The 23630-nt window shown below is 32.6% G+C and overlaps 4 protein-coding genes and 1 pseudogene across 5 annotated transcripts; 1 reads left to right on the top strand and 4 right to left on the bottom strand.

Annotated features, from left to right (window-relative positions):
• The first annotated feature begins 656 nt into the window (after positions 1-656).
• On the top strand, positions 657-2082 carry LOC114167378 (ethylene-responsive transcription factor 2-like). Its single transcript, XM_028052460.1, is given in 2 exon segments — positions 657-1647; positions 1650-2082. Coding segments are annotated over 2 exon segments (804 nt in total). The 5' UTR covers positions 657-890; the 3' UTR covers positions 1697-2082.
• A 3204-nt stretch (positions 2083-5286) lies between these two features.
• LOC114174192 (G-type lectin S-receptor-like serine/threonine-protein kinase LECRK3) lies at positions 5287-8024 on the bottom strand. The gene is given in 2 exon segments (XM_028058983.1): positions 5287-5685; positions 5688-8024. Coding segments are annotated over 2 exon segments (2424 nt in total). The 5' UTR covers positions 7807-8024; the 3' UTR covers positions 5287-5380.
• Positions 8025-9577: 1553 nt separating this feature from the next.
• Positions 9578-12052, bottom strand: LOC114174631 (annotated as a pseudogene).
• Positions 12053-15299: 3247 nt separating this feature from the next.
• Positions 15300-18257, bottom strand: LOC114173043 (ubiquitin carboxyl-terminal hydrolase 3-like). Its single transcript, XM_028057239.1, has 9 exons — positions 18146-18257; positions 17804-17935; positions 17678-17716; positions 17374-17479; positions 17233-17291; positions 17034-17108; positions 16449-16497; positions 16238-16314; positions 15300-15704 (listed from the first exon to the last, which is right to left on the bottom strand). The coding sequence occupies exons 1-9, from the start codon at positions 18203-18205 to the stop codon at positions 15615-15617; spliced, it is 687 nt and encodes a 228-aa protein (XP_027913040.1). The 5' UTR covers positions 18206-18257; the 3' UTR covers positions 15300-15614.
• Positions 18258-18790: 533 nt separating this feature from the next.
• Positions 18791-21048, bottom strand: LOC114173085. 2 transcript variants are annotated; one of them, XM_028057306.1, is made up of 7 exons: positions 20949-21048; positions 20845-20881; positions 20528-20748; positions 20320-20356; positions 19983-20194; positions 19676-19687; positions 18791-19575 (listed from the first exon to the last, which is right to left on the bottom strand). In XM_028057306.1, the coding sequence occupies exons 1-7, from the start codon at positions 20985-20987 to the stop codon at positions 18940-18942; spliced, it is 1194 nt and encodes a 397-aa protein (XP_027913107.1). In that variant the 5' UTR covers positions 20988-21048; the 3' UTR covers positions 18791-18939. The 2 variants fall into 2 exon arrangements, with proteins under 2 accessions (XP_027913107.1, XP_027913108.1); XM_028057307.1 differs by lacking the exon at positions 19676-19687.
• Positions 21049-23630: the final 2582 nt, after the last annotated feature.

Here is a 23630-nt window from a genome sequence, read left to right as displayed (position 1 = left end):
GTTGATCTAATCGAAATCCCATTATCTGATTAATGTAGAATATTTATTGATAAAAGGGGTGGAAATGATGAAATGTGAAAAAGTTAGGGTTTGTGAATGAGCAGCAGCTTCCTGGAAGCAACACTGATAATAAAAAAAGTAAGTTACAGTGAGATAGATGGAAAATTAAAGGAGGGTGGGGTCCTCATTAGCAAGTAGATAAATTAATGGGGGGTTATTGACCTTGCAAGAAACTTATCCATCAAATTTCAAACTCCACCAAACATGTCCATATCCACTGCATCATTCCCTCTCACTCCACTCCCCCCAATCGCCATTCTTTCTTTTCTGCTTCTACTTTTTCTCTTCCAAATTTCTCATTAATAAAATTAGGGTTTTCAATAAATTTCTCTAATTTTCATTGTACAAGAGATTTAATTACAAGTTTTTGAGTGATTTTAGTGGCAGAGAAGACGACAAAAACAGCAGTAAAAGACAAGAAACAAGTTGTGTGGGCGTGCAAGTCGAAATGACGTCATAGAGCAAATATTTTATTACGAAAAAGGGGAATAAGCACGTGATAAATCCCAAGCAACTTGCACCTGAACCTTGCCTTGCGATTCATACATGCGAACCTTCGGAGAAGCTAAGGGTGACAACATTCATAAATCCCAAAGAATTTAACTTAAACCCGAAACCCTACACCATTTGAAAATTAAAATATTTGTAAACGCCATCGATCTTAATCTCAAGTTTATCATCCAAGTTCATGTACCTTCCCTTTTATAAAGACCCCATCTACTCTCTCTTCCAAATTCCAATTTTCAATTCACAATCCCTCAACAACACAACTCAAACGATAAAAAACACAGATTGCCTAAGACACAAACAAAGACATTTCGGTTACAGAAATGTACGAAGAAACTACCTACGAGTCCGATTTGGCTCTTTTGGATTCCATTCGCCGCCACTTACTCGGGGACTCCGAGGATCTCAAATTCGGACCCCCGATTGTTAACTCGGGTAACACCCCCCTTTACTCTCGGAGCTCCAGTTTCGGTAGGTTGTACCCGTGTTTGAGTAACGACTGGGGAGAACTTCCTCTTAAGGAAGATGATTCAGAGGACATGGTGCTCTACGGTGTTCTTCGCGATGCCGTCAACGTAGGGTGGGTCCCCTCTCTCAACGCGGACTCACCGGACAGTTATTCCTCGGGTTCCATCCCGGAAGTGACCGTGAAACCCGAACCGGATATATTTCCGGCACCGGAACCTGTTTTCACTCCCCCGGTGGTTCAGGATGCACCGGCGGTTGTTCCGGCGAAGGGGAAGCACTACCGCGGCGTGAGGCAGCGGCCGTGGGGAAAATTCGCGGCGGAGATCCGCGACCCGGCTAAAAACGGGGCTCGGGTTTGGCTCGGGACGTTTGAGACGGCTGAGGACGCCGCACTGGCTTACGACCGAGCCGCGTACCGAATGCGCGGCTCGCGGGCTTTGTTGAATTTCCCGCTTCGGATTAATTCGGGCGAGCCCGAACCGGTTCGGGTGACGTCGAAGCGAGCGTCGCCGGAGCCCTCGTCTTCGTCGGAGAGTGGATCGTGTGGTAAACGGCGGAAGAAAGTGGTGGGGCCGAGGGTGACGGCTCCTAGTGGGTTGAGAACGGGGCAAGTGGGAAGTCAAGTGGCTCAGTGCACACGTGCGGAACAGTTGTTGGTTAATTAATGCGTTATGGTGACGTGGATTTCAGTGCTCGTTTTTGTAAATTCCGGTTTGTAGTTATCTGATTCTGAGATGCGTGTGGCAGTGGCAGAAACCTGTTATTAAAAAAATTAAAACAATAACCCAAAAAGGAAAGGACAGTGGCACAGTGGAAAAAATGGATTGTTGCCTCAACTCATTCAAGTGGGAGTGATCATAAAAGCTAAACCAGAAAAAGAAAAAGAGAGAGAAAAAAAACTGAGTTGGAAAAAGGAATTAGGGGTGGAGGTTTTGTTGGGTTTGTGAATACAGTCCCAATATTTGTTATTTTTTGGTTCAATATTTATGAAATTTGTGAATTGGGTTGCATGTCCCTAATGAATCAACTATAAAGGCTTTTAGATAATCCAAAACAATGAAACAACAGTGATGTTGTTCTTAGATTCTGCATCTACAAAACATGTCAAGTTTAGTAGTTTACACACTTCAAAAAAATAAAAAATAAATACGAACAACATAGATGTTTTATCGACCATTTTTATACTATAATTTTATTCATTTTTAAACTCGTGTGTTTTACTTCTCAAAATTTATTTTCCGTTGAATCATATAATTTTTAATGTGAAGTATTTGATTTAATTTTTTATTAAGCCAATTAGCATGCGTCAACTGTTCATGTCCACATCCAATGTAACCCCATAGTAATATTTTTCTCTTTTCATTTCTATAGGCACCCCTATTTTGATAAGTACATACAGCTACTTTATTTGTTTGCAATACACCCCTTTTTACTTACTTAACCACCAAATCTCAACTCTCTAACTTTACTGTATTTACAACTTTCCTTTAAATCAATTTCCATCATTAACCGCAATTAATACTATGTACATAAGGTAAAACTTATCCTTACACTTTTATAATATTCGAATATTCTCATGATGGAGAATTTCGTGCAGCTTAAGTTATTGCACGAAAATGGATCTTACATGGACATTGGGGTCTAATCACGTTTTCTATCAGAAGAGGAAGGACTTACATTAAAATCAATGGTTTATATCTAAAAAATTTATAATTTGTCATATATATTTTGTCTCCGACACTGAAAACACCATTAAAGGTAATTTTTGAGACATGCAAGATTAGAAGAAAATAAGAGAGTAAAATTAATAACAATGCTCTTAATTAGTGTGTTTCAATGTGATTTATATCTTTGTGAAAACAAAACTTTAAGTGAAAAAAAAAGGAAGAACATAGATCCTTCAACCTTGAAAATAAGAAAAAGGCACAAACAAGTGATGTGTGATGATTTTCTTTTGTAGTCAATACTATTTACTTAAAATTGTGTTATTTTTTTTGTTATATTATTGTGAAACTAATTATTATACTTTTAAAGTTTTAATATTATCTTATACTATTTTATAATTTTTTTTTTGATATAATGGAATTTTAACTTTAAAGGAAGAATAAGTGTGACCAATAATGTAATAGATAATGAATTTTAATATTTTATTTCACTTAAAATATAAGATATAATTATATATTTTTATTTGATAATATGTGGTGTCTTTTAAGTCAAGTTTTATGAATTTAGTATTATTATATTGTTTAATGGAATTTTCTATTGAATTCATTTTTGTGAGCATAAAAAAAATTACTCTATTTTATTAAGAAATAGTTATACATAAATATATTTCTTTTCAAATTTATACCAAAATCATTTTAATTAGACCACGAAGAGAGAAAAGTAGAAGTGGTAAGATATAATTAAAAACGAAAAAAAAAGGAACTCTTTAAATATCAGTTATTGTGTTCCATAATAAATTTATTAAAAATTATCATTAAAAACTTTTAGTAATTATTAAATTATATCTATAGTAAGTTATACGAAATCATATAAATTTTAAAATTATATATGTTTTGTAATTTAATGGTGTAATATATAACATAGGAAAAATGATGTTAACACTTAGACTCTATGTATGTTACTTATTTAAGACAAGGAAAATGATAATTTAATAAAAGTTTTTTTTTAATAAATTTTGATAATTACCTATTTAGGATAAAAAAATACTACCTTATTACTATATTTTAGTTAAAAAATCAAATATTAATCTATTTTAATTCTAATATGAAAACTTAATTAAATTTGTTAAAAAAAATTGTCAAAAAATGATTTTGCTTAAGTTAAAACTCTTCTAGAACTGAAATTGTCTCTAATCTCTAGGTAGAGGTGATTATCTTCTCTCCAACCTTCTCGTGTTTTTTAATAGAGGTTATTTATAAAAGAAATATTATTCAATTTCAAAGAATTCGTGTTTAAACAATCTATATAAAAAGTCATATTTTTATTTATAAAAAAATAACTTTTTTTTTTATTAGAAGTACTAATTTTTATCTTCTTTATTGCAACCAGATACGACCTATCTAAAAACATTTACTGTACAAAGTCTTATAAAATATTCTCTATCTTATTTCATTTTAAATACGCATTAATTGTCTTGATATGCTTTTTAAAATGATTCTCGCTTATATTGAATATTTTTTTAAAAAAAATATAGGAATTCAATTTTTAATTTTAAAACTTAATATGTTAGGATAAACTTTTCTTCTAAGATATACACATTAAATTAGTATTTATTTTTAAGATTTCTCCTCCTCTTATATAAATAGTGGGTTTTAGAGTTTTTAATTTTGAATGCGTTGTATGCATCAACTTCAAAATGTCTATGCAACGCAAGAGGAAGAGAAGGAAAACAATTTCAAAAGTAAAACAACTCAAATTTGTCTATTATATTCTACACCTCACAAACTAATTGTTCTTTAAGATTCCGACACGTTATGTTTATTAAGCGTTTAAATTCAACTTTAGATTTAGAAAAGTGTTTATCAATCACAGTCAAAAAATATCAACTTACGAAAAAGAAAAATCAACCCTCAACAAACATAGTCATGAAACTAAAATTATATTCAATTTATCGCGATGATGGATTTAGAGTCGTACGTTTTCAGTTAATAATAATGAAAATTGTGATTTACTTACATGTATTCAAAGGTAGAATATAGACAACTTTTACGTGTTTAGATAAGAGAAAATTGTAAAACGAGACAGAATAAAACTATACCATAGATAAAATGAAAAGTAGTGTAATTTGTTAAAGAAAAATATGAAGATGAATAAATAAAATAAAATAATTAGATTAGGTATGTTTTTAGTTCTTGAAATGTAAAATTAAAATTTATTATAATATTAAAATTTTGATAAGTTTTGGTTCTCAAATTTTTTAAAATAAATATATAAAATTCGTTTAACTCACCTGTGTTAATTTATGTTAATGTATCATATACGTCTCCTATTAATATTTAAGTTTTTGTATTATTCGATGTTTTCGCTTCGATGTCATATGAAAAACACATTTGATACGAATAAAAACAAAATCATAACAAATTAAAATAACTATATTGATTTATTTTTAAAGTTTGAAAATCAATATCAAAGTTTTAGAAAAAAAAATGTCAATTTGTCTCGAATGATATTTAACCTTAATCATTAATCAACTTAAAAAATTGAAAAGAAATTGTTTTTTGTGTGAGAATATGACATCTTCAAATATGTAAATATAATAATCTTATCCGTTAAATTGCTAAAACCAATATGATATAAAAACAAGAGAAAAGAAAACAAGCACGTATGTATACAGCATGGATCATGTTTTGGCCACCAACTTGTTTAGTTGAGACATGGAACGCATGAGAAAAGGAGATGGTGGGTTAGGCACTTCAACAAAACCTTCAAGCATTTGCATTACCATTCCCATTGTTGGTCTCATTTCAGGTTGCTCATGAATGCACCATATTGCTATTTTCACCCATTTCTGTAACCTCACGTAATCAGATATGGCCTCTTCATCATTCTCCACCAGAACATCTATTCTCCCTTCCACAAAGCAATCACAAGCCCAATCTGTCAGCACTGCCTTCTCTTCTTCCCCACACTCCATCATCAACACACTTTTCTACTGCAAATTATTTCCAACAACATTACCCCAAAGCTATAAACATCCACTTTAACCGTCACGCCGACATTCTTAAACCATTCAGGAGCCACGTATCCTCGAGTTCCTCGGATCATCGTCGTCGTTCTACTTTGGTCAGACAACAACAACTTGGCCAACCCAAAATCAGATATTTTTGGATTCAAATACTCATCTATGAGTATATTTTGAGGTTTTATATCACAATGAATAATGGGACTCTCACACTCTTCGTGCAAGTACACCAACCCTCTTGCAATCCCCATAGCAAATCCAACCCTTACACTCCATCTGGGCTTCGATTGCCCAAACAGCATGTCTGCAAGACTACCATTGCTCATGAACTCGTACACCAATATTCTGTTCATTCCCTCGTCACAAAACCCTATCAACCTCACCAGATTTTTGTGGCAGGTTCTACCGATAGAGCTCAATTCACTCCTAAATTCTTTCTCTCGTTCGTCTACCAATCTGTCCAATCTCTTCACAGCAACCACATGACAAGAACCTTCTTCTAGTTGTCCTTTGTAAACAATGCCATAAGAACCTCTGCCTAATTCCTCCTGAAAATTCTGTGTGGCCTTTTTCAAACTTTCATAAGTGAACGAATACAAATTTGTTTCCGAAGGACCAGAGGCGGCTTTGGAAACCCTATTCACTTTCTGTTTCTTGAGAAAAAACAAAGCAACTGTAGAAACAAGAATACCGTTAAGGACAAGAGAACCAATTAGCGGTCCCAAAACAAATTCTTTCTTTGAATCCGGAGCAGGGGAAGGTTCCCCGTTTACACCTGTATAAAAGTCGCGAGTAACTCTTGTTTTGATATAGACAACATGTTGATCACTCACTGTTTCTTGTCTACCGTTACCAAGGGGAAATCTCTTCAACCAACAAGTGTCGCCACCTGAAACGGCCATAGCACACATGCAATCCTGCAAGCAAAATTGCTGGCATTCCTGCTTTGAGTAAGGTTGTATCCTTTCGTAATCTCCCTCAGGAAAATTAAAATCTTGAGATGCATGCATTTCGTATAATTCTTCTGGCGGTGTTTGAACATCGGCTCCACAAGCAAGGGTGAAATTGGGTTGGCATCCACCGAATTGATTACTTGGATCCAGCATGGAATACCCATAAGGGCATTTGCAGGTAGGCCTCTGATTTTCCATGGCGCAGTAGCTATTATAGCCACAGGAACCGCTACCATACTCATAAGATATTGCAGTGCAAATGTTGTCAGGAACATACCTCATGATTCTCCACCCTGGCTGGGCAGTGTTGTTCCGTGGATGAGAATACTGCGTGAAAACTCCAGCGAAGTCAAGCGTTGCTCTGTAGTAATTCACCTCAGGATCCAGATCCGAGATATTCCATTGGGAACCTTGAGGTTGGATCATAGCCCCATTTGTGGTGTTTACATAGATATCCCCGGATTCATTGAACACCAACGTTGAAGCAGAAGCAGAGGCATTCAACACATAGTACGAGGTGTAGCGCAGTGAAGAAGGCCAGGAAAGAGGACTCAGTAAGACATTACCATCCTTGAAATAAAGTTGGAACCTTCCGGTGGTATAATTAGTGTCTGTTAATCGAGATGTTAGCGTGGCTTCAGGTTGGAGAGATTGGGTAGGCAACAACGTGTCTGTGGGGTTCTCAAAACTTTGCCACACCATTTCAGAGTTCCCATTCAGTAGAACAAAGTTGCCAGTGTCAAGCATAGAACCTACGGAGACAACACTTGCAAGGTTTGATTCCCATATGGAATTTCCTTCGGGACCTGCCAGTGTTAGCCCCGCCGAAGTGATCCGAACCTGTGATCCCGCTGCTGCTGTTGCAAGTTTGTTGTCGGTTTTTAAACTCCAAACAACGGTCCTGTCGGGTATCATGTCGTACCATATGGCAACCATGAACAGCTTCGTATTGGGATCCGTGTTATTATTCAATGCGCGAAACCCAAAAGCAAAATGACCCGAAGGTGAACGCCACACTCCATTGTCGTCGGTGGAAATTCTGGAACCAATATTAACGTCTGCAACAGCTAATGAAAGAAGATGAAATTGAAGACAGATAAGTGCTGGTAAAAGGAGGGTTAAGGAAGCCATGGCTTGAATTACAACAAAGCTACAACAATAGAGATGTTAATAAGTAGTTATTTTGTCGATGGCTTATTATAAAAATCCAACTGCATGACAGACTCTTCGTTCTGGAAAATACTTGGAAGATTAGGTAAGGTGACCAAGTCCTAAAAACTGTACGAGAGTTCCATTAGTTTCAATAATCCCCTTTTTAACATTCTAAATTATTAGAATACAATTATAATATTTTCACACCTGCTACTTGAGAAATGTTCTGAAATTATACGACTCTTTTGTGTATGTTTTTTCTTTATTTTAATCTTATGATCAGTAACCTAATTATATACGTCATGTGAACTTTTTTTATACATGTAACAATGTATATATTAGTTTAGAGATAAATTTAATCCAAAACTATACTAATTTAGGATGTCATGTGTTTCATGTATTATTGCTATGTGATATAATTAGCATAATACCATAGTAGAAACTCTTACAAAATTTAAATTATTTAACCAACTAGTAAACCTTGTATAATAATTAAATTAAGTTTGGTCTACACATAAATATATTAACAATTAATTCTTCATGCTATAATAAAATTATTGATGATTACAAAACTTTTACAAATCTTTTAATAAGGCTTAAATATATATTTGGTCTTTAATTAAGCTTTGTTTTCGTCAAATTTTGGTTAATTTGGTCCTTTTTACTAGATGTGTAAGTAATTAAAGTTTTTGAACAGTCATATCACGTGTCAGTCCTGTTTTTTTTTTTTTTTAATTTAAAAAACATTGTCCGTGTCAAGTCATAATTGTGCTACGTATTAATGTTAGTGTCACGTGTCAGTTTGTGATTTTGTTATTTTTTTTTTGTTCAATTTAGTCCCAATATTAGTTATTTTTGTTTAATCTAGTCTATGTATTCATTATTTTTGTTCATTTTCATTCCAATTTTGATTAAAATGAATCAATTTTGTCCTTTTCAAATTGACATCAAATTTAATATCTTTTATAAAAATTATACTAATATTTTTTCTAAAATTGAAATTTTTATTAATCACTTTTGAAATTCACTTATAAAATATTAAATTTAATTATAAATTGAATAAAATTATTATATTTAATTATTAAATAGAATAAAATTATTTAAAATATTATAAGAATATAATTATTAAATATTTTTTCTAATATTTATATTCTAAAATACTAATACTTTTAAAATTGATATTTAAAAATATTTCAAATATTGGACAATTTTTTTTAAATTAAAAAATTAAAAATATATCAAAAAAATCAGAAGCGTGACATGTATTGTTCAAAAACGTTAAATATTTAAACACCGTTAATAAAAAGAACCAAATTGACCAAAATTTGACGAAAATAGGATCTAATTAAACACAACACAAATAAGGATCAAATTGAATAAAAGAACAAAAATAGAGACTAAATATATATTTAAGCCTTTTAATAATTATGCAATGTTTAATGATGTTAGAATTGATATATTAATTCAAATATAAATTTAACAAATAATTAGATTGATTTAACCAACCTTTTACGTTAGTTTAACTAATATATTGTGATCATATAAGTAAAGAAATGTCATATAGAATGAGTGTAAAGCAGATGGAAATACCACCTACCCATATTACTATTACTCTAGCACTATTGATTGAACATAAAGACAATGAAGAAATTGTGTGTGCAACTTAGAAAGCTAGACAAAACAAGAAACATTATGATATATATATATATATATATATATATATATATATATATAATGCATGCATATTGGTTAAAAAATCGTACAGGAATGGGAATTCATACATAGAATAATAGCCATGGATCACCTTTTCTCCCACAAATCTATTCAGTTAAGACATGGAATGTATGAGAGAGGGAGATGGAGGGTTAGGGACTTCAACAAATCCTTCTAGCATTTGCATTACCATTCCCATTGTTGGTCTCATTTCAGGTTGTTCATGAATGCACCATAGTGCAACTTTCACCCATTTTTGTAGCCTCACATAGTCAGATAAGGCCTCTTCATCATTCTCTACCAAAACATCTATTCTCCCTTCCACAAAGCAATCACAAGCCCAATCTGTCAGCACTGCCTTCTCTTCTTCCCCGATCTCCATCATCAACACACTTCTTCTGCTGCAAATTATTTCCAACAACATTACCCCAAAGCTATAAACATCCACTTTAACCGTCACGCCAACATTCTTAAACCATTCAGGAGCCACGTATCCTCGAGTTCCTCGGATCATCGTCGTCGTTCTACTTTGGTCAGACAACAACAACTTTGCCAACCCAAAGTCAGATATCTTTGGATTCAAATTTTCATCTATGAGTATATTTTGAGGTTTTATATCACAATGAATAATGGGATTCTCACACTCTTCGTGCAAGTATACCAACCCTCTTGCAATCCCCGTAGCAAATCCAAACCTTACACTCCATCTGGGCTTCGATTGCCCAAACAGCATGTCTGCAAGACTACCATTGCTCATGAACTCGTACACCAATATTCTGTTCATTCCCTCGTCACAAAATCCAATCAACCTCACCAGATTTCTGTGGCAGGTTCTACCAATAGAACTCAGTTCAGTCCTAAATTCTTTCTCTCGTTCGTGTACCAATCTGTCCAATCTCTTCACAGCAACCACATGACAAGAACCTTCTTCTAGTTGTCCTTTGTAAACAATGCCATAAGAACCTCTGCCTAATTCCTCCTGAAAATTCTGAGTGGCCTTTTTCAGTTTTTCATAAGTAAACGAATGCAAATTTGTTTCCAAAGGACTGGGGGCGGCTTCGGAAACCCTATTCACTTTCTGCTTCTTGAGAATAAAGAAAGCAACTGTAGCAAAGAGAATACTATTAAGGACAAGAGAAGCAACTAGTGGTCCCAAAAGAAACAGTTTCTTTGAATCCGGAGCAGGGGGGTCCCTATTTGCACCTGGATAAAAGTCGCGAATAACTCTTGTTTTGATATAGACAAAATGATAATCATTGACTGGTTGTTGTCTACCCCAACCAAGGGGAAATCTCTTCAGCCAACAAGTGTCGCCTCCAGAAACGGCCATAGCACACACGCAATCCTGCAAGCAACGTTGCTGGCATTCCTGGCCGGAGTAAGGTTGTATCCTTTCATAATTTCCATCAAGGAAATTAAAATCCTGAGATGCATGCATTTCATATAGTTCTTCTGGCGGTGTTTGAATATCGGCTCCACAAGCGAGGGTGAAATTGGGTTGGCATCCACCATGTTGATTACTCGGATCCAGCAGGGAATACCCATAAGGGCATTTGCAGGTAGGCCTCTGATCTTCCATGGAGCAGTAGCTATTATAGCCACAGGAACCGCTACCATAATTAAAAGATATTGCAGTGCAAATGTTGTCAGGAACATACCTCATGATTCTCCACCCTGGCTGGGCAGTGTTGTTCCGTGGATGAGAGAATACTGCGTGAAAACTCCAGTGAAGTCAAGCGTTGCTCTGTAGTAGTTCACCTCAGGATCCAGATTCGAGATATTCCATTGGGAACCTCGAGGTGGGATATGAGTACCATTTTCGGTCTTTAAGTAGATATTCCCCGACTCATTGAATACTAATGTTGAAGCAGCACCAGAGGCATTAAACACATAATAAGGGTCGTAACGCAGTGGAGAAGGCCATGCAAGAGGACTCAGTAAGACATTACCATTATTGAAATAAAGTTGGAACCTTCCGGTGGTGTAATTAGTGTCTGTTAATCGAGATGTTAGCGTGGCTTCAGGTTGGAGAGATTGGGTAGGCAACAACGTGTCTGTGGGGTTCTCAAAACTTTGCCACACTTTCAGAGTTCTCAGTCAGTAGAACAAAGTTGCCAGTGTCAAGCATAGATCCTAGGGAGACAGTACTTGTGACGTTTGATCTCCATATGGAATCTCCATTGGGACCTGCCAGTGTTAGCCCCGCCGAAGTGATCCGAACCTGTGATCCCGCTGCTGCTGTTGCAAGTTTGTTGTCTGTTTTTGCACTCCAAACAACGGTCTTGTCGGGTATCATGTCGTACCATATGGCAACCATGAACAACTTCGTATTGGGATCCGTGTTATTATTCAATGCGCGAAACCCAAAGGCAAAATGACCCGAAGGTGAACGCCACACACCATTGTCATCGGTGGAAATTCTAGAACCAATATTAACGTCTGCAGAAGCTAAGGAAAGAAGATGAAATTGAAGACAGATAAATGTTGGTATAAGGAGGGTTAAAGAAGCCATGGATTGAATTAGTACAATGCTCATTGGAGACGTTAATGTGTAGTTATTTTGTGGATGACTTATAAGTATCCAACTTATGACAAACTCTTCCTTCTGGAAAATACTTCGAAGATATCTTATTTTAATATTCTAAATTATTTAGAACCAATTCAAAGGTCTGTACGTGTGGAAATAGTACTTAGACATTTCTCAGAAAAACACACTCAACAACCCTCTAATAATATTAATGGCAATACATATAATAAAATAAAATTAAAATTAATATATATATTGTGATTATAAAAATAAATTTTATATTTTTATTGTAAGTAGATTTTATTTATTTTATAGAAAATTCTATTAGTTTAAAAAATAATAATTAAATTTTAAAGAATGTATCAATTAAAGAGTAAATAATTAATTTAATATAATTTAAACTATTATATAAAGAATAAATAAAAAACAACAAAAAGAAAAGAATCCCTTTGTATCTAGAAGTATAGAATAGTATAATATATATTAAATTAAAATTAAAAAATTATATATATATATATTATATATATATATATATATATATATATATATTATTTTGTATATAAACACGCATCTTTTGTATTAAAGTATAGAATATTAAAATTTAAAAAAGAAAACTAAAGTTATAAAAATATTATTTTTTAATTGGTATCAAAAGGATATTAAAAAACAAGAGATCCGTTCAAAATTCTCCATTAGTAATGTTCTGAAATTACACGACTCCTTTTGTAGGTTTTTTTATTTTAATTTTATGATTTAATCTAATTAAAAAATTTAATTTAGGGATCTTTTCACTTTCCTTATATTTCTATTACATGACCTTTTTCTTCTCTCTCGTTACAAGTCCACAACCCTTTCACATCACACATTAATGCACATTAGTTACATTAATGCACCTGCTGCCTTCTACGTATTACAATTACATTTGTGTTTGGAATCAAATTATGTATGTTATGGTTAACATGAGTGAACATATACATGCAATATATTTGTTTAGAATTAAATATATGATAATTTTGTTACTCGTTCCAGAAAGTTTTTTCTTTTCTATAGTTTAAAATAAAAAACACTCAAAAAATCTCCCACAAAATAAAAACAAACCTTTTTTTGTATATACAAAAATTATCATTTTCAAAATATTTTTTTTATATTGTATAATTAATTGAATACAATTAGGTGTCTCTCCACCATTGTCTTTCACCGACCCACACGTTACTCAAGTACAATTGACTGACTGATATCATCCTAATTAAAGAAATGCAATGAAGAAAGCTACACAGAAGAAGCAAAGGTGGAACAAAGACTTTTCTTTGAACAAACAAAACCTAACAAAGACTTATTATATATACACGTTGCATGATATTCGCTTAATATATAAAAAATTTTTAAATAAAAAAAATAAAATTTAAAAATAAAAAAATTACAAAATAATACATGAATACATTTTATTTTTAGATAAAAGGAATATTTTTTAAAAAAATTAAAATAAAAATCACAAAATAATATATACGACAGTAATTATTCACAATTGGATAATTATTTTACCAATATTAGTGAAAATAATAAAATTAAATAAAATTAGTGAATGCTAATATTGAATTGAAAAAAAAATTGAATCAAAATAAAAAATAATCAAATACTAGGACAAAGTTATTATTTAAGTCTATAAATATTCTTAACAATTTTAATTTTTTGTTAAAAGTACTCATCGACTATCTTCAATTTCTTTCTAATAAGAGACAGTGCATTATACGTACTCACAATTATTATAACTATATAAAATTATGAAAGTTAAAATAACATCTTTCAAATTGGATTGAATGTATGTTTATGATGGACATATGAAACTTAAGAAGTACTAACGTGAAAGAGGGGTGATTGGATGAAAAATGTTAAATAAATAGATGAAAGGAGAATGAAACGATAAATTAAATATCAATGAAAAATAATCATGTCATAAATATATGCTTTGATACCTAAAGAAAAAAAAATAAGCAAAAAAAATACCAAGATTTCTTCCTTTAGTTTCTTGTTCAAATATACACAAAATTTATGTTTTCACCTTGTATCAAATTTATGGAATTTATTTATACATTACATTATTTTCTCGTATCACCTTGTTAAAATTTCTACTGTCTTTATTATGGGAAGACGTGTAAAATTTGAAATAGACTTCTAAAACAAGAATTTTTAAGATAACTTTCAAATATTTTCTTTAAATAACTTTTAAATTGCACAATTAAAATATAATTTCAAATAAATTGTAAGATTCTATAATTGATTATTGTTTTTCAAATCTTATCGAATGATATTTCTCGTGTGCGATACAAATTTTCTCGGTGCGTATCCGCAACAATAATCACAACTATTATAGACTTTAAACGAATTGATGAGATTTAAAATAAAATCCTCAAATGGGAGTATTTGTATGTTTATGCTGGAGTACGATCGTATAAAGGGAACGATAGGAAGAACAATGTATATGCTAACTTAAAAGTTGAAGAACAAAATTGTAGATTAAAGAAAAATAAAATGAAATTAATAAATTAAATATCAATTATAAAAAAATATTATCTCGTTACAGATTATATCTTTTTGATAGCTGAAGAAAAAAATTAAGCAAAGGGGACTCATCAAAGATTTCATTATTAATTTCTTGTTCATATAAAAACAAAAATATATACCATGTTTCCAACTAATTTTATCTGATTTATTATACATGTGGGGCTTAATTTGTGAAAGCCCAATATTTTAGAAGAAATAACTTTTTATTTCTTCATTTAGTGCATTAACATTTGTTCTACTGTATTAAATTCGTAAAAATATTTTCTATCGTCGTATCACTTATTTCAATGCATATTTCTAACAAAAGAAATTGTAATAAACATGGCAGCAACTTTCGAGTCTCCAATTCCAACGTGTCTTTAACAGTGCGTTTGTTACTTAAAAGAAAGATAGGGAGAGAAGAAACAGAGTGAAAGTGATTTAATAACAAAAAAATGACAAAGTTATATAAAAAACACAGGTGAGACCTAAAGCCTTGTAAACACAACTATTGATCTATATTCTTCACGATGTTATATTTCAAATTATATTATGGACAGCAATTTCAGCACTGCCAGAGTAATGTTTTTGTGCATTTATAGGTTCCTTGCGATAAGTCGGGGAGTTCGTTCTTACGCTCAATGTTTTATGTAATTACCAATAGTAATCTCGCTATTGTGATGCGATTATCTATTCTGCATAATGTCCCTTTACTTAATAGATTAAACTCAAAATCCAAATGTTCAGAAACATGCAATTCAATCATGTCATACAGATTCACAGAACAATCCTAGGACCTGGTAGTACCTGCGATCTTTACAGATGCAATCCAAAGATGAGTATTGCGTAGTAATACATGCGAAGTATTCTACACCGTTTCAAATGATGGGTTGCTTTTTAAATTATTATTTACATTGTTTCATCGTGAAAAAACCTCGCTTTCTGTTGATCTAGTGTGTAAATAAAATCTAAACATACTAACTCCAACAAGCCTAAATCAATAGCCTTACCCGGATTTCTTATACAAGGCCATGACATTGAAGTTGAGGGATTCTGGATTTTTCTGGATCATGCTCTGTATCACCTTAGCTGCATCCTGTCGTAATTTCAATATATTAGTAATTTTAAAATTGTAAATCCTTGGTAAACCACTTTGTAATATAGGTAGATATGTAATATGAAGATCAGCAAACCCAGCAAATCAACGTGATTAAATGACTAATAACATGAACAGGGTTGAAAAACAAAAACCCACCAAATTTGACAGGAAAAATGCACTCGCCTGAAGATAAAGTTTTATAGCAGGTGCACAATACATGCAAAATTGGTAGCACCCTCTGGTGGAAAGGAATGGAAAGACACTCAGAGGAAGGGGTTCAATGCTGAGATGATTGAAGCAGAGTCACTAGCGTCATTTACCAATGAAATTCAAAGGCATCATCTATGAAACTAATGCTAAAATGTGGAAGTACAGTCTATAAGCCCAAGATGCTTTACTATAGAAATATGGTCATTTGACAGCAATATAAAGAAAAACTCTCCGTTTGTATTCACAAAACAAACCGATCCTTTCCAGAACAAGCAGAAAAATGAGATGGCCTTAAAATGCAAAGATATTACATTATTTACCCTCAACAAAGTACTCGGTGAAGATGGACCATGAGATATTGGCCACGATTTTCTTCCATCAAGCTCATATAGTTCATCTGCATATGAATTATTACAGCATCATGCAAAAATCAATACTTGATAAAATACAAAACTAAATGCACAAGAAAAGAGAATGGAGAGGGGAAAAACACGACTGTGATATACACAATCAATTGTATAGAAAATTTACCATCAACACAGACAAAGCATATGAAATGTGCATCTGCATTGTCAGATGCCTGCATTGCAAATATTTGAAACAAAGAAATCAGTGGTAAGATGAGAAGCTGAATAAGATATATCCTGGCAAATATTGAGTCATTAAATATATTAATTCCTTCATCCTATTTCATAAGGAACTTCTTCCACCCTATTTTCCCGGTAAATCCTAGTTAACATTGCATGCAAGTCATACATAAATTGGAGCAGGAAATAGGGTTTGACCCAAATATGTTAAAATACACTCTCAAATTAATATTCCTGTGAAGTTGAGTTGAGAGGCCATCAGTATGATTTACGTTTGCAAAACATTTATCATAATATCAAGAATAATATCAAGAATAACGACAAGATTTAAGATAAATTTTATCTAAAGCCACTAAGTATGCATCGTGTATCACACCCAAAGATTAAAGATGCTAACAACAAGAGCAAAACTAAACCAAATTGATAGGATTAAATTTACAATACATTATGACTGAACCAGGGTACCATACCAGTTCCACGAATATATCACATAATTCCCAATACATTGTTGCTTCAATCAACAAATTACCTCTGTATCACCAGCAGTTGCTGCCACTGAATGAGCAACTTCCATTTCTCTGTCATTCTCCAGAAATTTAGCACGCTGTATGAGACAAGTTACAAAATGTAAAATGGGTATTTCTCATATGTTTTAGCTGATAAACAGTTCTATACTTGCATGTGCGAACATAATAAGACGGCAAAACGGTAAGGCAGGGAGGAATAACCTGCAGTGGATCCATGCTTGCAGTAGATTTAAAGAAGTTATTAAAGAAAGACCCCTCAACTGGAAAAAGCAACACTGATTGGTAAATTTGATCCAGTACATTAAAAATCTTAACAGAGGGAATTAACCAGTGGCAACTCACCCAGCTTGACTTCTGAAGTCAAGTTGCCAAGAGCATGAAGCAGTCCAATTGTTCCACAGGCATTACCCACAGTTTGCTTCATAAAATACACTCTACTGTTGTATTCCTGCACCAGCACACAACGGTAAGCAGTTCAGTAAATAATGTTCAATGACATTATGCTATATGCTAGCCAAAATAAAACTTTACTACGGTACTGTTCACTGAGTCATGAGACCTAAACGCACATGTTGTCAAACAAAACAGGCAATTCAGAGAAGCGGAAAATTACAGAAAAGATTATAACAGTATAAAATCCACTCACCTTTTTTTCATTTTCCTGCTGCAACCTTTCTTCTTCACTCTAATAATTTGACAAAATCCGTAGAAAATGAGAAGTGACCCAGACATGGAAAATGAAAAGTTGAAATAGAAAAAAAATGACAAAAACCTGGGTCGTTATAGGATAAAGAAAAAGCACGGCGAGAACGGGGTTTGGAACCATTTGCAGAAGCTCTTCATCTAAGCCATAAACGTCACAGCATTCTGCCTCATTCTCTCCGAGCCCAAGCCCCCAAAGGAACTGCAAAATCACCCAATAACTATACGCTAAAATATGAATGTCATTAATTCGAAGAAGAATGAGAAGACATAAGTATTCAACTCTAAAGTCTGAAGAAGATTCTCGATTAAAATTAAAAGTTGTTACAGTTCCAATCGCATTAAAGAAAAACAAAGAAGAAGAGCAATGACATAAATAATAATACGCAATGGGAGTATCCGTGGAGAGAACCTGATTCATGACTTCAGGGTTTGCTTCTAGCGGAAGCCACCTTTTAGCAGAAGAAGCCATTGCTTTTGCTTCTTCTTCCTGCTCCACCTACGCTACCATCACACCTGTCCTTGCCCTTCTTTTATAGTCTTGCAATGGGCCTCTTAGTGGGCCCACAAGGCCCACCTCTTTCTCAAAAATAATCAAGCCCATTCTTTAGCATGTCTTATTTATGTATTTGCTAATTAAACAAATTGACCAGGGGCAGCTATATAGTAATTACTAGAAAACGTTCATGTAACAATTTCTCATCTTTATTTGTTTTTAAGAAAACAAATTATTTATGGCCATGTTAAAATTCGTATAGAAGACGATAATGTTAAGTTGGTTGGATTTTTTTTTTAAAAAAGGACCAATTTATTCGTAATTCACTTATTACAATTTATTAACATCTGTAAATATATATATATATATATATATATATATATATATGAATTTTAGTCATTGAAAAGAAAAATTAAAATTTTCTTACGACCATGAGTAAATGTAATATAATGTTGATTCCTTCTTTTGTAAGTTAACTTTGATTCCATATTCTTAAATATATTTTCTTCCTATTGTTCATAGATTTTACATACAATACTTTCTTTCATACCGACACAGAAGTAAGATGGTTTAATTGAATAATTAAGTATAATAACAGAAGGGAAAACATACATAATGCAATCAAATGTTTTTATCTGTTTGGTTAATCGATCTACCTTAAACCACTAACCATGTAAAAGTTGTTTCATGGAATAATGTTCTCCCAGGTCTCAAATTCTACGAACCCAGCGCTCGAGCCTAAGTTGTTTCATAGCAGGCCCAACCTCAGGTTTACGTTTCTGTGGGCATTGCCATTTCCCTGTTATCCCCATGTCACTATATAGTTGAACATTTGTTGCTTCTGTTAAAGCCTTTCTCTTTGTAACACCACATTGCAATGGAATTGTGACTGTCCTTGTTGACCGCTCTAACAATATCTTTTCAGGTTTCTTCCAACAATTTTCATCATTTCCTCCCGTACAAATCTTCTTCCTTGTTGTCACAAAGCCGTCATTTTCTTTATTGCTTGTACACGCTGCAGTTCTTGTTGAGAAGGTTTTAGTTGCACTTGCACTCAAATCAAGCTTGTTATCATGTTGGATATCAGTTTTTGTGTTTGATATTTGGGTATCATTCTTATGCAGCAGCTTTGGAGATTTCGTTGAACTTTTATCGGTATCCAGTGACACTGGATGTCCTTTTCGATCGTGACGAGGACTTGTGCGATTCAGGTCCAATGTCTCCTTGTACTTGGTTGGACCAAGATTATGTTGCAGCGTTTTATCTTGCATGCATGGCTGCAAAATCTTTTTTGGAGGAGTGTCAACCGTAGTTGAATTTTTCTTCACTTCAGCACTATCATGAACCTATGATTTCAACCGCAAAGAAAACCAATGAGTACACAGATGACTTGGTGGATAACACATTTCACGTTCATGTATTTAGAGCCATATATTGAAAGCATACCTCACATGTATACTAATGGTTCAATTTTCATTGCCCAGACCATTTCCATAGGCACAAGGTAAAAAGGTACGTATTAGAATATATTTTTCTGAAGTGCTTAAACGGTCACCAAATAAACAGTATCTATTCATTGAAACACTCATAGTGCAATTGAGCATAAATGTTTATTGGCATACTTCCATTTAGTATCATCAGAAACCACAACCATATGTAATTTCATTGAGTAAATATGTGATATTTAGCAGGGTAGTTAGCAAAATGAAAAGTTTTAATAGAATAAGGAAGGACTACTGAGTATTCGTTTTACCTTTGTCTTTTTATTAGAGGGGTTATTGGGCCCAACACACCCTTTCGGGTGACCATTAACAGACTTGCTTCCATCTGCTTTCACGACTTCAAACTCAAGCTTCTTCCCACAGTGATTCTCTTCAGAAGCTTCATCTCTTAAAATACTACATGTATCAAACTCAGGTGACTCGTAAACATAGCTGGAGAACCAGTTTCTGATGTCTGGAGGCTCTGAATCAGAAAAAAGAAAGAGGCACATACAAAAAAGCTGAGAGAATTGAATAGCAGGACTGAAAACCAAATCATAGCTACATTTTGAAAAAGAAATCCTACAATAAGAAGGGCAAAGTACAAACCTGAAAGTTGTGAACATGAACTGAATGGTTCAAGATTCTGCAAGAAAAAAATAAAACAGATAAAATTCTGAAACCTCCATCTCTTGGCTTAACATCTGTGAGTCTAACTTCAAAAGCCACAACTTAAAACTCAACCCATAATAACCTGAATTTCTTTCTGCCATCAGTTCAGAAATAAATAAATAAATAAATAATTACAAGAAGATACCTTGTTCATGCACTGTTCTTCGTTATAATTATCCTCGTCTTCTTGAACTGCATTGTCCCCATTAGGCCGTAGACATCGAATCTTTACCCTTTCTTCTACTTCTTCGCCATCTCCCTGAGATTCGTTTTCCATGAAAACAAAACCTCCGACACTAAGATTCGAATCCGGATCGGGAGATTGATACTCATAGCTAGAGAACCAATTCCCAACATCAGGGGGCTCTGACATGCATACCCACAAGACACAGAAATCAAAAAGGAGATAACTTTCAACATTAACAGGATATTGATAAGTTTTGAGAAGTAATTGGTACGAACCAGAAGGGAATGAAAACGAGGACCGCGAAGTGGGAACCTGAAAAGAAGAAAGAAAATGAAAAAAGTGGTTGATGATGGAGGAAAGTGGGATAATTAGTTGATACCTGGGAATTGAGGCCTTCAAAGATTGGGATCGAATCCATCAAAATGCGTCCATCAAACTACGATCTTGCACGACAAGAAAGTAAAGCTGTTAATGCCAATTTTTCGTTCTAAAAAACTTTACTGTATTTATTACATTTTTAAATTTTGGCGCCTAGGTATTGGCGCCACTTTTTTTAAGACGCGTTTGGATTATAACGCGGAATCTCTATATACTCTGTTGAACTTCTTTCCTTTTCTAAAAATAGTTTTGTTTTCGAATAATAATTAAGGAAGTGACTCTTAATAACTTTTTTATGTAAAATTAGTATGAGACCCGTAATTTTTTTTATTCTTTATATTGTTTTTAAGTAGTATTGAAAATGAATATAATTATATTATATTTTAAATGATAATTATTTTTATTTGTAAACATATAATTTTAATTAATAAATTAAAAACATAAAAAGGAAAAAGTTATTAATTATGAGTAATAATTAGATATTAAATTAAATAATGAATATGAAATATATATTCTGTATTCGTAAATAAAATATTTAATAATATTCTTCATATTAAAATGAATCATAATAAATAAAATAAAATTTCAAAAATTAAACTTTTTTTTGTTGATGTATTAAACTTAATTAAAATTTGGAAAAATATGTAACAATAAAAAAAATGTCAATGTCAATATTGATCGTAAAACAGTAGTATTTTATTTTTTTCAAACCACCAAAAAAAGTATAGCCAAGCAAAAATGTGACTAGGAATGAGCTCCCCGTACCTTACTCGCTGGATAAATATTTGTGTCGTACCCGTACTCATATCCGTCGGCTATCCGTTATGCGGGTACCTACCTATTTTTTTCATATCCGCGGGTATCCACGGGTACCCGCGGATATTTACAAAATTATTTAAAAAATAAATATTTAATCATAAATTCAAATAAAACGAAATAAAATACATCCGTGTCATAAATTTTAAATAAAGTTCAAATAAACTAAAGTTCATACAAGTCAAAATAATTATAAAAGTAATTATAAAATGACGTTCAACCCACTGAAAATTTTTTAATTTGTGTTTTTATCAAAAAGTTCATTTTCTCCAATTGATTCCTAAAAAATAAACAAAATAAACAAATAATAAACCTCAATTGTCAGGTGTCAAGTATTCTTATTTTGATTCCATCATTTGACAACAAGCATACCATAAATGTCATTGTCTATATAGGATTTGATGTATATGTCCAATTTCAAATAAAGGAAAGAGAAGAATGTCAAGGAATGTACTTAGAAGAAGACAACATACCAATACTTAAAGTTTGAAGAATGAAGATAGAAGACAAAATGTGCAACTTAAAAAAAATTAAGTCAACTAATATATATATATATATATATATATATATATATATATAGATATTTGTGTGTGAGGGTACTTTTGTTAATTAAAGTTTAGCGGGTACGGGTATCCACGGGTACGGATACTATGATACCCGTACTGTTAACATGCGGGTATCAAAAATACCCGTACCCGCGGATAGCGGGTATCCATTTCTAATATCCATTTCCTACACGTTGCGGGTTTTATCCACGGATACCCGCGGATACGGATTTTTTTGACATCCCTAAATGTAACATGGTTCCATGGAAAAGTGGATTTGAAAATAATAGATGACCATGAAATGGATCCAAATCGTAAGCTTGTTATCAATAAAAGTGGAAGAGTCCAAGCCCATTAATCTTCGGTCAAAAACAAAAGGCCCTTTTTGGTTTTGGAATCTTCATTGAAGAACTTATTTCATTGTTGCAAAGTTTCCTGTTTTAGTTGTTCTAAGTTTATGAGGAAGAAGTTGTTTGACAGTAAGTTTCACAATTTAAAAGATTTATTCCAGAACTCTATCTCCTTTCTTGAGTCTTATGAGGCAAGTCCATGTTGATTTGAGTTTCATTGGTCTTTGATTTTTGTTCATTTAATTTCGTGTATTCATCATTTGTATAATGTTGCTGGTGATAGAACTTATTGTTGGTTGAATGATTTTTCTTAATGATTTTTTTTACATGTTTATATAGTTATATTTTGATCATTTTTATTTTTGGTGAATATAATGATTGTAGTTAATGTTTTGTTATTTTTTTTTATTTTAAGAATTTCTTACGTTTTAATAAGGAATTTATCAGAAATGGACCAATTATTTGATGATTCGATAAAACTATTTTCCAAAGGTAATCTATTGAATATTGAGTTCAAGAAAATCCTTCTTTATGTGACAAAAAGTTTAGGGCTTCAGATGAATAATATATTCTTCAGTATCATAGTTTTTTTACTTAGAAATACTTCTACCAACTAAATACATGAAAGATAGAATGTAAAAAAGAAATTTTTCTCACAACCAACTAATTGAATTAAGTATTTTTTGCATTAATTTGAAAGTAAAAGGTTTCTTTAAAATTCATATCAACTTCCAAACTTTTATTTTTACACATTTAACTTCCTCTTACATAATTTAAAATTAGTTAAACTCAAAATTTCGACAAAAGAAATGTTAAATTTATAATTAATTATTTTCATTGCTTTTATAGGAAATTTAAAAGTGTTAATATAAATTTAAACTCGAAATTGTAAACCAACACAGTATTAGAAATTATAAGATTTTTCAGCAAAATCCTCCGATTTCACAGGCAACTGCACGTTCCTCGCTTCTC

Source organism: Vigna unguiculata, chromosome 2 (assembly GCF_004118075.2).
Source record: "Vigna unguiculata cultivar IT97K-499-35 chromosome 2, ASM411807v1, whole genome shotgun sequence".
NCBI lineage: Eukaryota > Viridiplantae > Streptophyta > Magnoliopsida > Fabales > Fabaceae > Vigna > Vigna unguiculata.
This window is presented reverse-complemented; position numbering and strand designations above follow the sequence as displayed.

Excerpts from the sequence above, each read along its gene's own strand:
- LOC114173043 (XM_028057239.1), bottom strand. The coding sequence starts at position 18,205 with ATGGCTTCTTCTGCTAAAAGGTGGCTTCCGCTAGAAGCAAACCCTGAA. Across the intron at positions 17,936-18,145 it reads ACCCTGAAGTCATGAATCAG|TTCCTTTGGGGGCTTGGGCT; the intron begins GTTCTCTCCACG and ends GTGATTTTGCAG. Across the intron at positions 17,717-17,803 it reads TTTATCCTATAACGACCCAG|AGTGAAGAAGAAAGGTTGCA; the intron begins GTTTTTGTCATT and ends TCAAATTATTAG.
- LOC114173085 (XM_028057306.1), bottom strand. The coding sequence starts at position 20,987 with ATGGATTCGATCCCAATCTTTGAAGGCCTCAATTCCCAG. Across the intron at positions 20,882-20,948 it reads TTGAAGGCCTCAATTCCCAG|GTTCCCACTTCGCGGTCCTC; the intron begins GTATCAACTAAT and ends TCTTCTTTTCAG. Across the intron at positions 20,357-20,527 it reads AAGAACAGTGCATGAACAAG|AATCTTGAACCATTCAGTTC; the intron begins GTATCTTCTTGT and ends TTTTTCTTGCAG.